The sequence below is a fragment of the Zea mays genome, chromosome 1 (assembly GCF_902167145.1).
Source record: "Zea mays cultivar B73 chromosome 1, Zm-B73-REFERENCE-NAM-5.0, whole genome shotgun sequence".
Lineage (NCBI taxonomy): Eukaryota > Viridiplantae > Streptophyta > Magnoliopsida > Poales > Poaceae > Zea > Zea mays.
This window is the reverse complement of record NC_050096.1, coordinates 83335075-83350665: the sequence shown is the minus strand read 5'-3', so window position 1 is coordinate 83350665 and position 15591 is coordinate 83335075. Positions and strand designations below refer to the sequence as shown.

The window sequence follows — 15591 nt, the reverse complement described above, 5'->3', positions numbered from 1 at the left end:
GAAGAAATTCCTTCGAGGGCTCTAATGATTCCGTTTTTGGCGATTCATGCCAAAAAGGGGGAGAAATGAGCCCAAAGCAAAAGGACCGCACCACCACCAATTTCAAAAACTTAGTACTTTCCAAAAGTATTTATCAATTGGTATCCTATTATGTTCAAAAGGGGGAGCAAGTAGTATTTCAAAATGGTATATCAAAACCCTCTTGAACGCTAAGAGGAGTATCTCATTTAGGGGGAGTTTTGTTAAGTCAAAGGAAAAGCATTTAAAACAAGGGGGAGAAAATTTCAAATCTTGAAAATGCTTTTGCAAACTCTTATTCATTTACCTTTGACTATTTGCAAAAAATCTTTGAAATGGATTTACAAAAGGATTTGCAAAAACAAAACATGTGGTGCAAACGTGGTCCAAAATGCTAAATAAGAAAGAAACATTCCATGCATATCTTGTAAGTAGTTATATTGGCTCAATTCCAAGCAATCTTTACACTTACATCATGCAAACTAGTTCAATTATGCATCTCTATATTTGCTTTGGTTTGTGTTGGCATCAATCACCAAAAAGGGGGAGATTGAAAGGGAATTAGGCTTACACCTAGTTCCTATATAATTTTGGTGGTTGAATTGCCCAACACAAATATTTGGACTAACTTGTTTGCCCAAGTGTATAGTGTATACAGGTGTAAAAGGTTCACACTCAGCCAATAAAAAGACCAAGTTTTGGATTCAACAAAGGAGCAATGAGGCAACCGAAGGGACCCCTGGTCTTGCGCACCGGACTGTCCGGTGTGCCACCGGACAGTGACCAGTACCTGTCCGGTGCACCAGGGACTCAGACTTAAACTCGCCACCTTCGGGAATTTCCAAGGCGACTCAGCTATAATTCACCGGACTGTCCGGTGTACACCGGACAGTGTCCGGTGCGCCAAGGGAAGTCGGCCTCAGGAACTCGCCAGCCTCGGTTTCGCGCGGCAGCCGCTCCGCTAAAATTCACCGGACTGTCCGGTGTGCACCGGACTGTCCGGTGTGCCAGCGGAGCAACGGCTCCCTGCAGCGCCAACGGCTCCCTGTGGTGCATTTATTGCGCGCGCAGCGCGCGCAGACGTCAGGCACGCCCATACCGGTGCACCGGACATCAAACAGTACATGTCCGGTGTGCACCGGACACCCAGGAGGGCCCACAAGTCAGAAGCTCCAACGGCTAGAATCCAACGGCAGTGATGACGTGGCAGGGGCACCGGACTGTCCGGTGCGCCATCGAGCAGACGCCTCCAGCCAACGGTCAAGTCTGGTGGTTGGGGCTATAAATACCCCAACCACCCCACCATTCATTGCATCCAAGTTTTCCACTTCCCAACTACTACAAGAGCTAGGCATTCAATTCGAGACACATACAAAGAGATCAAATCCTCTCCAATTCATCACAAAGCCCTAGTGACTAGAGAGAGTGATTTGCCGTGTTCATTTGAGCTCTTGCGCTTGGATTGCTTCTTTTCTTTCTCACTTGTTCTTGTGATCATAACTCCATTGTAATCAAGGCAAGAGGCACCAATTGTGTGGTGGCCCTTGCGGGGAAGTTTTGTTCCCGGCTTTGATTTGAGAAGAGAAGCTCACTCGATCCGTGGATCGTTTGAGAGAGAGAAGGGTTGAAAGAGACCCGGCCTTTGTGGCCTCCTCAACGGGGAGTAGGTTTGCAAGAACCGAACCTCGGTAAAACAAATCTCTGTGTCTCACTTGCTCATTCGCTTGGGATTTGTTTTGCGCCCTCTCTTGCGGACTCGCTTCTTATTACTAACGCTAACCCCGGCTTGTAGTTGTGTTTATATTTGTAAATTTCAGTTTCACCCTATTCACCCCCCCTCTAGGCGACTATCACTTGGTACTTCGGCTGCGGCAGGACGCCCGAGGGCGCCACAAGCTTACTCCTCCCTGGGAAGGGCCGTTCATCATCGCCAAGATTTTGAAGCCCGGAACATACAAGCTGCCCAACGATCAAGGCGAGGTCTACAACAACGCTTGGAACATCCGATAGCTACGTCGCTTTTACCGTTAAGATGTTTTCGAGTCGTTCATATACCCCATTCTCTTTACATACACAAATAGAGTCTAACCGTCAAGGAAGGGTCAGCCTTGCCTCGGCAAAGCCATACCCTCCCTCGGGGGCTAGAAGGGGGGAACCCCCTCTGCATCAAAATTTTCCTCGGAAAAAGTCTTTCTACCATAATGTCTTTCGCGCTTTTCGACTGTTTCGATAGCGGGGTCCTGAAAACGACGGAGTACACGTAAGTGGCAAGGCCGACCGAGCCGAGGGACTCCTACGCCTCCGGGATACAGATACCTCACTCATCACCTTCCGCGATAAGTAACGCGTGCTCGGATAAGCGATCCTGCTAACCGAACGAGTCTTAACGCTCGAAAACTTTTCTGCCAGAACGATTTTCGTGCCTTCTCGACTATATCGATAACAGAATCCTGCGAACGAGTAAGAGTACACGTAAGCGGCAAGGCCGACCGAGCCGAGGGACTCCTACGCCTCCAGGATATGGATACCTCACTCATCACCTTCCGCGATAAGTAACTCTCGCTCGGATAAGTGATTCTGCTACCGACGAACAAGTCCTGATACTCGAAACAAGAGGAAAGGAAACACAACTTTATAACACGACAATAATATGTTTGGGCCTCGGCGGCCGCGAAAAACATACGCATACTACAGACAAACTGTTCCTGCAGGTTCAGACATCGACAGAGGGAGCAGCAGCACCCTTGGCGTTGTTTCCACCTTCGGCGGAATCTGGCCCGGCCTCGGACGGCGACACGGGCGGAAGGATCTCCACCTCGAAGGAAGACGTCAGCACCGCGCTTGGGCCATCGCAGCCAGAGTCTCCTCCAGGGCCCTGGCCCGAGCAGACACCTCGACCGGCCGCTCCGTAGCCTCAGCCAGCTGTCCCCCGAGGACATCAGTCCGGCTCACGACCTTGGCAGCGTGACTCCAAAGTTGGTCCCGCTCACGGATGACCTGGCCAGGCTCCAGCCGCCGCTGCTGCGCCTCCTCGTCCTAGGAGGCCACCTGCTCCCGGGCCGACGAAGCCTCTTCTCGAGCCAACTCCGCCTCTGTCCATGCTGACACCGCTGCCACCGGCTCCGGTTCATCACAGAGCAGCCGAGGGTTCCGTAACTGAGCAAGAGAAGCCTTGAGTGGTAAGGCCGACCGAGCCGAGGGACTCCTACGCCTCCGGGATACGGATACCTCACTCGTCACCTTCCGCTCAAGGCAACTCACACTCGGTTAAGCGGTTCAGCCGGCCGACAGGCGAGTCCTAGTGCTCGAAATGAGGAAGAGGCACGGCTTCACGCCCAAATACCCAGATGTTCAGGCCCCGACAGCCATGATGAACATACACCGGCACTCAAGATGCCATTACAAACGGAACTCCGGTTCCACTCCCGTGGGTATGAACAACCTCCACATCGGAGGGCCTGCGGGACGACAAACTCCGGGTGGCTCGCCGGCCACCACTGCAGCAGCAGCGACAACGACCTCTGCCTTGGGGGCTAAATAGCAGCACCGATGGCCTCAGTGCAAATGCTGCTGTAGCAAGGCCCTCGCCCACGTCCCCACACGAGGGGCGAGGACAAGCCATCAAAGCCAAAGAGCTGGAGGTCTGTCCGCGGGTGGCGCCGACGGTCTCGTCGGTGGAGAAACCTTCTCCGGCTGCCACCACCTCAGCACCGACGACAGCGGCCACCTGTCCACCAACACCGCACCAGCAAGCGGCGGCCACCCCAAAGCGCATCGACAGGTCCTCACTCCCGTTCTCGACACAAGAACGAGAACGGGACCATCCCAGAACATGAGTACCGCCCTCGCGGCGTACGACGTGTTGTGCGACCCCCCGGTGCAGCCGGCCACAGTCGCCCGGATGGAGGACGGAATGCTGCACCCTGGCCAGGCAGCAGCAGTTCGCCTTCCCTCGCATGGCTGGAGGACGCCTCCTCCGCAGAGCTGGAGGATGGTTTCCTCCCCCGGATGCCGGAGGAAGAAGCGGGCCGCCAGCCCACGCGGAGGCAGGCCCCGGCTCAGCTCGCCCCCCGCCACAGCAAGGATGATGAAGATCCTTGAAGCTGAGGGCGGGGCAGAGGCCGCAGCCCAGCTTGCTTCTCCCCACCATCAAACTGGTGGTCACCATCCTGGGTGACCATTGGTGAGGGAATGCAGCCGGTCTGCCTGATGAAAATCCTTGAAGCCGAGCGATGGCTGAAGGGTGCCAACCTCCGTGAGGTTGCGCTCCTCCAACAACAAGACGAAGGCAATGCGGGCGCTCCCCATCCGGGGGCTCGGAAGGTGGAAGGGCGTGATGCATGAGGGGAGTGCGAAGGCATGGCTACCGCTCGGGGGATCGATCCCTTTTTAAAGGCGGCTCTCCCCACTCGCGTCCTCAAGCGTCATGGGCAAAGTCTTCACCAACGTGCTCCAGGGTCCTCCCCCTACGACACGGGGGCTGGGTCCCACACGTCATGCAAGCTGGCCCAGAACAGAAGAAGCCAAATCGCCGCACGCGGAGCGTGTAACCGCCCCGCGGTTACAAGCATTCCTCCATCCTCGCCGAAACCAGTGGTCGAAAGGGCGGACCACCATGCAGGTGGCATGCAACCGCACCGCGGAGGCGCACCCCTCCGGCTTCGTCGCGTCCAGCATGGAGGCCCAGGCCCACACGTCATGTAACCATCGCGTCGGTTACTACGTGCGAGAAACTGCACTGCCACTTGTGCCAATACCGCACATCCTCGACTGCGGAACTAGTGCCGCGACTCGAGGCACCCCTCTACATGGCCCAACAGTGCCAATTGTGTACATCGATCACGGGTCAGTCAGCCACGAGAGGAGGCACGACGGTTGATATGACCAAAATTGGGCCAGCAGTAATGGCGGCAGCAGACGAGCGGAGGCGGCGGTCAAATTGTCTGCAGGCTCACGTCCCTTCCTGGGCAGCAGGGGAGCCCTCTCCCACGGCATGAAGACGACGCGCCCGTGTTCCATTCCTCGAACGGCTCGCGCACGCGGCCGCCCCGCAAACCACCCGTCCCGTCGCATTAACTCCGCGGCAGGGCAAACGAAACCTTTGGCAGGCGAAGCGGGCGTCGTTTCACCTCCGCCATGATGACCGCGTCAAAAAAGGTGCGCCACACCGTTTAATTTCATATCCTTTTCCTCTTCCCCTTCCTCTCTCTTGCTACAGGGACCGGAAAAGGGGATATTCCGAAAGGGATCCTTCTCCGCGAAGGAAGCAGGCCCCGAGCCCTCCTACTGATCAGGGGTTCGAAGGCTGGCCCCTCGGAAGGGTTCGACAGCCGCCCCAGAGCACTCGGGCTTCAGGCCCATTACTGATCAGGGGTTCGAAGGCTGGCCCCTCGGAAGGGTTCGACAGCCGCCTTAGAGCACTCGGGCTCCGCGCCCACTACTGATCAGGGGTTCGAAGGCTGGCCCCTCGGAAGGGTTCGATAGTCGCCCCAGAGCACGTAGAGTGAGGGATGACTCTAGGTACGTCCGATACATGGCCGAGGCTCGGGCTATGCTCCCGAGGTACCCTAGGACATTTCCGAGACCAGCAGGAGCGATTTTGTAACGGAATCCCACCAGAGGGAGGCATCGAGCCCTCGGACCCTATCGAACGGGTCCGAGTCCGGCAAATCACCTGCAGGTACTTTTGGAGCGCGCCTCTGGGCCACTAGCCGACCCTTATCGAACGGGGCACGGGCGTCCACTCGGATCACCCGTTAGCAACTCACTGGAGACACCATGTTCGGCGCCCTCCGAGGGCAACATGGCGCTTCCCCCCCCCCTTCCTCCTTGCGAAAAGGCGACGAAGGGGCATATGATAAAAGTTGAGACAGTCCTTGATCGTCCTCTCGCTCCGTGCAGAGGCTCGGGGGCTGCTCTCGCAAACCCGGCTATGGCCAAACCGTTGACAGCGTCAACAAACCAGCCTAAAAATTTGGAACCTGACCATGCACCCGGACTACAATCAGATCGCATGAGGGAACAACCAGACCGGCTGAGGCATCACGAAAGGCATTAAGACCTCAGAGGATTCAAACCACTCCTCCAAGGCCTCGGGGGCTACACCCAGCGGGTGCGCTCGCGCGCACCCACCGGAACAAAGTGTAACCGAGAAAGACTGGTCCCCTTGCAAAAAAGTGTGACAAAGCCTCCAAGCGAGTACCAACACTCCCTTTGAGGCTCGGGGGCTACTGTCGGGTACCATAATTAGGGGTACCCCAACACTCCTAAACACGGCTGGTAACCACCATCAGCACAAGCTGCAGAGACTGATGGGCGCAATTCAGGTCAAGGCTTCGTCTACTCAAGGGACGCAATCTCGCCTCGCCCGAGCCCAGCCTCGGGCGAGAACAGTAGTCCCAGGCGAATTCAGCCTCGCCCGAGGGCCTCCTCAAGCAACGGGCGCACCCCCGACTCGCCCGAAGCCCAGCTCGGGCAGGCATGGTTGTGAAGCAACCTTGGCCAAATCGCCTCACCAACTGACCGTATCGCAGACGCATTCAATGCGTGGATCGCCTGACACCTTATCCTGAAACACGTGCCTCAGTCGGCAAGGTCGAAGTGACCGCAGTCACTTTGCCCTCCCACTGACCGACCTGACAGGAAGACAACGCCGCTCGCCCCTCTCCGACTGCTGTGCCACCCGCCAGGGTGAGGCTGACAACAGCCAAGATCAGCATCAGGCGCAACAGGAAGCTCCGCCTCGCCCGACCCCAGGGCTCGGCCTCAACCTCGGCCTCGGAAGGAGGACTCCGCCTCGCCCGACCCCAAGGCTCAGCCTCAACCTCGGCCTCGGAAGGTGGTCTCCGCCTCGCCCGACCCCAGGGCTCGGCCTCAACCTCGACCTCACGAGGAATCACGTCCTCACCCGACCCCGGCCTCGGCCTCAGGAGGAGTCTCCGTCTCGCCCAACCTTGGGCTTGGACCGACCGCACCACAGGGGATACATCATTGCCCTACCCCTAGCTAGCTCAGGCTACGGGGGAACAAGACTGGCGTCCCATCCAGGCTCGCCCCGGTAACAAGTAATGATGGCTCCCCGCTTGTGTCCATGACGACGACGGTTCTCAGCCCCCTACGGAAGCAAGGAGACGTCAGCAAGGTCCCAGCAGCCCCGGCAGCTGTGCTTCTACAGGGCTCAAGTGCTCCTCCGACGGCCACGACACCGCGTGCACAGGGCTCTAGCACCTCTCCGACAGCCACGTTGGCATGTACACAGGGTTCTGGCACCGCTCTGCCGGACACGTTAGCACATAGCTACACCCCCATTGTACACCTAGACCTTCTCCTTGCATCTATAAAAGGAAGGTCCAGGGCCCTCATGCGGGAGGGTCGTCGCGCGGGAGGACGGGCTGACGAACCGGCTCACACACTCTCTCTCTCCCTCGCAAATGCTTGTAACCCCTACTGCAAGTGCATCCCCATGGCGCAGGACAACACAAGCCGCAGTTTCCCCCCCCCCCTCTGTGTTCCATCTCGTGCCAACTCATCTGGGCTGGGGCACGCAGCGACAATTTTACTCGTCGGTCCAAGGACCCCCCGGGGTCGAAACGCCGACAGGATCAGAAACTCACGTACACAACGATTACATAATTGGTTATCGTCACACAATATTCGAAATAAATAGCGGAAAGGTACTTTAATTATATCAAGATGTCCAAGACATCCACAGAGTCTAATACATAATCATTGTCTTTAACATAAACATCAAAGTGCGGATAAAACGAAACATAGATGATAAGCCTACATGGGCAGCTGACTTGGGGTTTGCCTCTAGGATAAACTAAAACTCGTCGTAATCCTGGAACTCCTCGAAGTCCTCCATGTTGCCAACATCACCTCCTGAGCGCTGAGTACAGTGGGGACAACCTGGGGTGGGGGTGGTGTGTAAATCAAGGGTGAGTACACATCAACGTACTCAACACATGTCCTGTTTGGCTAAAGTGGACTAGCTGTATGTGGGGTTGAGGTTAAGCAGTTGCTTTTAGTTGGTCAAATATTTATTATTACTAGTAGAGCCAAGTTTTAGTAATATACCCAGTTATTACCCAAAAGTACTCCCTCGAAGAGGAAATACCAGAGATCAGAATATAACATCATTGTTAACCATCATCATAAAAGTAACCATAATTCTTCTAATCAAAGAGGATCCCAAGGCTGCTCTTAACCGTGAGCTCGGCTGATATACCAGTTTCTAACACTCTGCAGAGGTTGCACACTTTACCCACGAGTCGTGATCCCTTTCCAGCCTGGGTTGTATAGACCCGATCTTCACTACCGAGGTGAATGGCCAGGGATACACTACGTAGCCTTTACAAAGACTCTCCTGGTGCATAGCTGCTCGTTAGGTTTCGCCAGTCGTACAAACGCAGTACACGTCCCTAAGGTGGGTAACTAACAAAACCAAATCGAATGAACCTCTGCACCCCCCTTGGCAGAGCGAGCACTACGCCCCAGCCCCCATTGACGGCCCTCCGGCAAAGCTAACTACACCCCAGGTTCATCTAATTATTCAGCTAAGGGTGTCCCATTCCACCCTCATGGTTGCACTGTTATCCCGGGTGGTCACTCCACAAACAGGTCCTTACGGAGAAAAAAAATATATTTAAATAAAAATTTAATAAAGCATGATTATATTTTTTGCTTTTAAATTATTAGTATATATTTAAAAGCTTCTTGTGACACAAGCAGTTTTACAGTACAATGGTAGACAACAAATTTGGCGTGCATTTTTTTTAAATAGAGTGAAGGGGGAGAGGTAGTGTTCGCCTGCGTGAGGAGGACACACAATTATTCTCGTATTATAATAGTAGAGATCTACTACAAATTTAAATATAGAAGAAGACCAAGATATACAATACAAATAACATTAAAACAAACAAAGTTCTATGGAAGGGATAAAACGCATGCATAAGAGCTATATCCAAGTCAGCTTACATTATCTTTTGGTAATAGCATGTCCATAAAAATTACTCAGACGTTTTAAATTTCTATGCCACTTTGTTTCCTCGTGGTGTTGTGTAGGGATGACAACATCAACATTTTACATGCGTGACCACGAGTAAAAATCATATAGAGTGCGAGTTTGATTCTCAACCTGGTTATGATCGTATATGTGCCCGTAAACCCGCATAGGATATATGTGTCTATATATAGGTGAAATATATGTATAACTATGTGCCCTCATGTATACCCGTGAGTTTGTGATACTCACGCATAGCAGGTACGTGTGTTATATTGTACCTGTCGCGGACAACATATATAGATACGAGTTTTGTATTTACCTCACGGGCATGCGTTTGTGAACCATGTATCTGCATGTTTTAAACCCTTCGCCACCTTAAATTGTTATTTTATTGTAGCCCAAAGATTGTTGATCGACTATTTTTAGATGTTCATGTTCGCAAAAGTTTTAGTGTCACCATCAAATCGACAAAGGAGAACAACTAAATATAATGTGTGAACTACAACAATTATGGTTCGAATTTGGCATATTTAATGGGATGGCCAAGCAAAGTAAAAAAAGATTGTCATCGCGTAAAGATTTCAAGATATCGTAGGTACCCAAGACTCCTAGATGCTTTCTAGCTATTGACACATGGGAGATTTATAAAGGTTCGAGCTACTGAAAGATTCTAGATGTCTAGAGCAGGAATGAATAGCCTATAAAAATTCTTACACAATTAACAATAACAACTAGAGCCAATATAATTTATATGCGGAAGTGGTTATTACTTGCTCTACGTCTACTTAGACTGCTCGCAACGGTAGCCGCGCGGCCGCCCCTCCCCTTGCATGGCGGCTATAGAGACGCCCCTGCGCGCGCAGCTCAGCCCCCTACAAGCCCCCCCACGCGGCGGAGGACAACATTAACATGCTGCAGACAGCGTGACTTCATGGCTCCCCTCTCCCTGTTTATTTGTACGGCGATTTATTAATAGGTGAAGAAAAAATGGTAATAAATGATGAATAGGGTTGGATAGTGATAGTTTATAGTTGTAGTGGGGTATAGGGGGAGAATATAGGGGGAACCACTGCGGGAGATGGAAAAGTAGGAGATGAAATGTTGATGATGTGACGCAAAAAAATGATATAGGGAGGAAAATTTAGTGGTAACCGATGCGGGCAGTCTTAAGGATATTTTCCTAACCCAACTAAAAGTTTGTGAATCTATACTAATCTATTAAGAACCTAATGTGGGTATCTGTGCTAACACATCTTCACCCTCCCCGCACCCAGCACCCACAAAAATAGTGGCAAAGCGAGCACTCGAACCCACACTCCCCTTCTTTAGAAATTTGGGGGCTAACCACCAAACCACATGTCTTTAGTGTTTAGAAGTAGACAATAATTATATTTGTAGCCTAGGTGTCGTTCCCCATGCTCCACCGCCTCATGGCAACGCACGGGCACATACCTAGTGGTATGTATAAGAATGGTAGTGTTAGGGCCTAAGGAGGTCCACGGAGGGGCTGCGATAGCAGCAGCCATGGGCCCTCCATGGGGGATTAGATAAAGATAGTTAGAGATAAGATTAGAAGATTAGTTGAGATTAGTTAGAAGATTAGTTGAGATTATTTAAGAAGGTTATCAGTTAGTTTGTTGAGAGTTTTTAGGAGAGTTTTAAGAAGATAACGATCTCTAGCTAGACAGGGGGTGGCCAGCCGGCCTATTTATGTAATCATTGGATGAGAAACTGTCGGGGACCATAATTAGGGGTACCCCCAAGACTCCTAATCTCAGCTGGTAACCCCCATCAGCACAAAGCTGCAAAGGCCTGATGGGTGCGATTAGGTCAAGGCTCGGTCCACTCAAGGACACGATCTCGCCTCGCCCGAGCCCAGCCTCGGGCAAGGGCAGCCGACCCCGGAGGATCTACGTCTCGCCCGAGGGCCCCCTCAAGCAGCGGACACACCTTCGGCTCGCCCGAGGCCCAGCCTTCGCCAAGAAGCAACCTTGGCCAAATCGCCACGACGACCGACCGTATCGCAGGAGCATTTAATGCAAAGATGGTCTGACACCTTATCCTGACACGCGCCCTTCAGTCGATAGAGCTGAAGTGACCGCAGTCACTTCGCCGCTCCACTGACCGGCCTCACAAGAGGACAGCGCCGCCTGCGCCGCTCCGACTGCTGTGCCACTCGACAGAGTGAGGCTGACAGCAGCCAAGTCCGGCCTCGGGCGCCATAGGAAGCTCCGCCTCGCCCGGCCCTAGGGCTCGGACTCGGCCTCGGCCTCGGAAGACGACGAACTCCGCCTCACCCGACCCTAGGGCTCGGACTTGGCCCCAGAAGACGACGAACTCCGCCTTGCCCGACCCCAGGGCTCGGACTCGGCCTCGGCCCCGGAAGACGATGAACTCCGCCTCGCCCGACCCCAGGGCTCGGACTCGGCCTCGGCCCCGGAAGACGACGAACTCCGTCTCGCCCGACCCCAGGGCTCGGACTCGCCCTTGGCCCCGGAAGACGACGAACTCCGCCTCGCCCGACCCTAGGGCTCGAACTCGACCTCGACCTCGGAGGACAGACTCGACCTCGACCTCGGAGGAGCCTCCGTCTCGCCCTACCCAGGGCTCGGACCGACCACGTCACAGGAGGGGCCATCATTACCCTACCCCTAGCAAGCTCTGGCTACGAGGAACAAGACCGGCGTCCCATCTGGCTCGCCCCGGTAAAACAAATAATGATGGCACCCCGCATGCTCCATGACGACGGCGGCTCTCAGCCCCCTTACGGAAGCAAGGAGACGTCAGCAAGGACTCGACAGCCCCGACAGCTGTCCTTCCGCAGGGCTCCAGCGCTCCTCCGACGGCCACGACATCACACGAACAGGGTGTCAAAACCTCTCCGGCTGCCACGACGGCATGTACTTAGGGCACTAGCTCCTCTCTGCTAGACACGTTAGCACGCTGCTACATCTCCCATTGTACACCTGGACCCTCTCCTTACACCTATAAAAGGAAGGTCTAGGGCCCTTTTACAGAGGGTTGGCCGCGCGGGGAAGGACGGGACGACGCACACGTAAGCCTCTCGCTCCCTCCCACGGGGACGCTTGTAACCCCTACTGCAAGCGCACCCGACCTGGGCGCGGGACAAACACGAAGGCCGCGGGTTTCCCCTTTTACGCCTGTCTCCCTCCGGCTTTTCCCCCCTTCGCGCTCCGTCTCGTGCCGACCCATCTGGGCTGGGGCACGCGGCGACAATTTACTCGTCGGTCCAGGGACCCCCCGGGGTCGAAACGCCGACAGAAATAAAGTAAGCAAAAATTAGAAGGAATAAACCCTCCTCTTGCTCGACCGTGGGCAGAGGCCTCCGACCGGCGCCCTGTGAACAGTAAACGCGAGCACTGTTCACGCATGAACATGAACAGTACCCCACCACCTCCACCAACAACTCCAACCATCGAATTTCCTCTCTAATCCCTCACCGATCTAGTGACCATAAAAGATAAACGATAAACTATGTGCAAAACAAGAGAAATGGAATAATAGTTACACGACAAGTGAATGAATTATCAACAAGTATATGTAATGGCGAGAATTGCTTAGAGTACAAACCACATGGGGCAAGAGGCAACACAATATTTACTCCCGAGGTTCATTTGCTTGCTGACTACCTACGTTCTTATTATAGCAAGTCTAAACTAGGTTATTCCACAAGTTTATTTGGTGTATAGGCAGCATGAGACGGTAAAACAAAGTTGCAAAATCAGCTAGGAATTTTTTCTAACCAGTACATAGAAAACAAAAAAAGTGTGGCTGCTGGGATTCGCATGGGGCAAGGGAAAATTTTCTAAGCGAGTACATAAAAATTAAGAAAAAGTGTGGCTGCTGGGATTCGAGCCCAGGTCTCCACGGCCACAACGTGGAATTCTCACCACTAAACTACAGCCACATTAGTGCTAGATACTACCTGTTTCAGTATTAAACTTTAGACATATTAAGATCTCATCTAACACCTGATTACCATAGTTGTAGTTACCAAAGTATTGACTGCTATATTTCCTTTGTTGCCAGATCATAGGAACTCGTGGCTAGGCTGCTATTATGACTAGGCTCCTTTAACAAGCTTATCCTATTTTGAACTATGGTCTGCACGCCTTTGAGCTATAGCTGCAGACCGCATACATAGACTCATGTACTTTAAGAAGGTGTTGGTATCTTCTTTCATTCAATCCATGTAATGACCATTTTTATCTGTCACTATATTCTTGTGTTAATTGTACTGCAATTCTCGTATTGATGATTTGGTATAATTCTAGTGCTGAACAGGGCACAATTCCTATATATGTGTGTGTGTTTGTTGCTCCTGTGGTATTTTTTTTGTGTGTTGGGTTCTGATTGTTACTGTATATATATTGGTGATATTTACTCATGTGGTATTTTTTAGGGCTACGGTTGCTGCAACTTATTAATATTGGTAGTCAACAAATACTTTAGAACCAAACATGTGCTAGATTTATAGAATACTTTAGTTTTAGTGAGCTGATGGAAAACCATATATGAATAGTGTAACCAGTTGTATACCATGGTATTATAATACCATATAGTTTCAAAAAAACTTTCCTGTCAAACACTCAAAAACTTTGGATACGAGTGGATGTAAAAATCCTGTGTTTTTTGAGTGAATGAAACCTTTCCAACAGGACGGCAAGCTTCAATCCTTCCTTGAAATCCGGTATATGACATCAGGATTTTCAATCCTTTGAAGCTCCTTTGGAAAAACTACGTCCCAAACAAGCTCTAAAAATCAAGAGAGTTCTTCTCCGGCATGAAAAGAACACAAATATTCCAGCAATGGAGCTCCATTTAACCGTGAACACTTACGGTTCACCTTGCTAGCAACATCAGATGAGTAAGCATAAACAAATATATACTAACAAGTAACAAATGTGGAGTACGTACACTATCACTGGAATCTATTATTAATGCATAAGGATTGAGCTGATCCATTTATTTCTGTTGTAACTCGTCGGAGGATTGGACAAGAAAAAGAAACACCGCATCATCTAGAAGCTGGTGGAGGGTGGAGCTCAAGCATCCTTGGTTGCGGCAAGGTGAGTCTCGTAGGCCAGCTGCGCCGCCAAGAGATCCACCACGGCGGTGCCAACGGACTTAAACACGGTGATCTCGTCGTCTCTCCGTGGGCCCACCACAGTCCCGGCGGCCAGCTCCGACAGCGTCCCGGCCACGTCCTCCCTCCGAAGCACGCCTCGCTGGACCGCACCCACCAATTCCCCGGCCTCCTCCATCGCCGCCTCAAAGTCGATGAACACCCGCCCGCGGCGCAGCGCGTCGTCGTCGCACTCCCGCATCGCCGGCGTGAACGACCCCACCAGGTCCAGGTGCGCGCCGGGGCGCAGCAGCTCCCCGCGCACGATGGGCTCCCGCGACCCCGTGGCGCAGCTAACGACGTCCGCCGCGGCGACGGCCTCGTCCATGCTGCCCACCTCCTCGACGGTGAGGCCCGGGTGCGATTCGCGGAGCTTGGCGACGAGCGCCGCGGACTTGGCCCTGGTGCGGTTCCAGACGAGGACCCGGGAGACGGAGGGGAGCGCCGCGAGGTGCGCCTCCGCGAGGTAGGGCGCGAGCGCGCCGGCCCCCGCGAGCGCGAGGACCGAGGGCGGGCGGGACGGGGAGGCGAGGAGCGAGGCGGCGAGTGCCGAGACGGCGGCCGTGCGGAGCAGCGTGAGCGCGGAGCCGTCGATGGACGCGAGCGGCGCGCCCGTGGCGGCGCTGAAGAGGGAGACGGCGGCGTGGACGGACGGGAGGCGCGGCGAGTTGGACGGGAACGAGGTGACGGCCTTAAGCGCGAGGTAGGGCAGCGACGGGTGCGCGCACCAGGAGGGCATGAGGAGGAGCGCGGCGGACGGCGCCGTGGGGAGCGGGATGGAGACGCGCTGCGGGCACTGGATGCCGGCGGAGAGCTCCGGATGGGCGAGGCCCGCGCGGAGGTGTGGGATCAGCGACGCGAAGGGGAGCAGCGAGTGGAGAGCCGCCGCGTCGATGTAGACGAACGGGTGCGACGGCGCGGCCGCCATGCCAGCTCTGCTCCGCTCTCCGTCTGTGCTGTGGCCTGTAGATGTGGATCGTCGGTTCGCGGATGCGGTTTGGTTGGGGGGATCGTATCCAGTGCACAAGGGTCACGCCGTGCATAAATGCACAAAACGAAATCTGATGGGGGCTTGGGGGCCTAGTAGGGCAGGAAGATTCGGCAGTAGCGTTGACGAGGTTGACTCGGCAGTCTACTGATACAGTTGGCTCTCCGGAAATTTCGTCCAAGCGAAAATTCCCGTTCCTATGATCCTATCGACGTAGAATGATGTTCGGCAATTTACCAAGAGTTTACAATTTCCTACGTTTCTGATGACAACTTAGCTTTTTTTTAGTAGTACGTTAGGAGTTATAAACTTTTTAATGTCACCCAGGAAAAGGACTGGTAGAAAATTGGAATATGCTTGGCAAAATGAACGAAATTTTCCTACCGAATATCCGTCATGACAGAAAAATCTACGCCTCTTCGCGACGAATTTGCA

At 53.4% G+C, this 15591-nt stretch overlaps 1 protein-coding gene and 1 non-coding gene across 2 annotated transcripts; both read right to left on the bottom strand.

The window, feature by feature from the left end:
* Positions 1 to 12878: 12878 nt before the first annotated feature.
* TRNAH-GUG (transfer RNA histidin (anticodon GUG)) lies at positions 12879 to 12950 on the bottom strand. The gene has a single exon. It is a non-coding gene; the product is annotated as a tRNA-His (tRNA).
* Positions 12951 to 13914: 964 nt separating this feature from the next.
* LOC100283455 (mu-crystallin) lies at positions 13915 to 15146 on the bottom strand. The gene has a single exon (NM_001156356.1). It carries the CDS (start codon positions 15094 to 15096, stop codon positions 14089 to 14091), a length of 1008 nt encoding a protein of 335 aa, NP_001149828.1. The 5' UTR covers positions 15097 to 15146; the 3' UTR covers positions 13915 to 14088.
* Between the last annotated feature and the right edge of the window lie 445 nt (positions 15147 to 15591).

Excerpts from the sequence above, each read along its gene's own strand:
- LOC100283455 (NM_001156356.1), bottom strand. The coding sequence starts at position 15,096 with ATGGCGGCCGCGCCGTCGCACCCGTTCGTCTACATCGACGCGGCGGCT.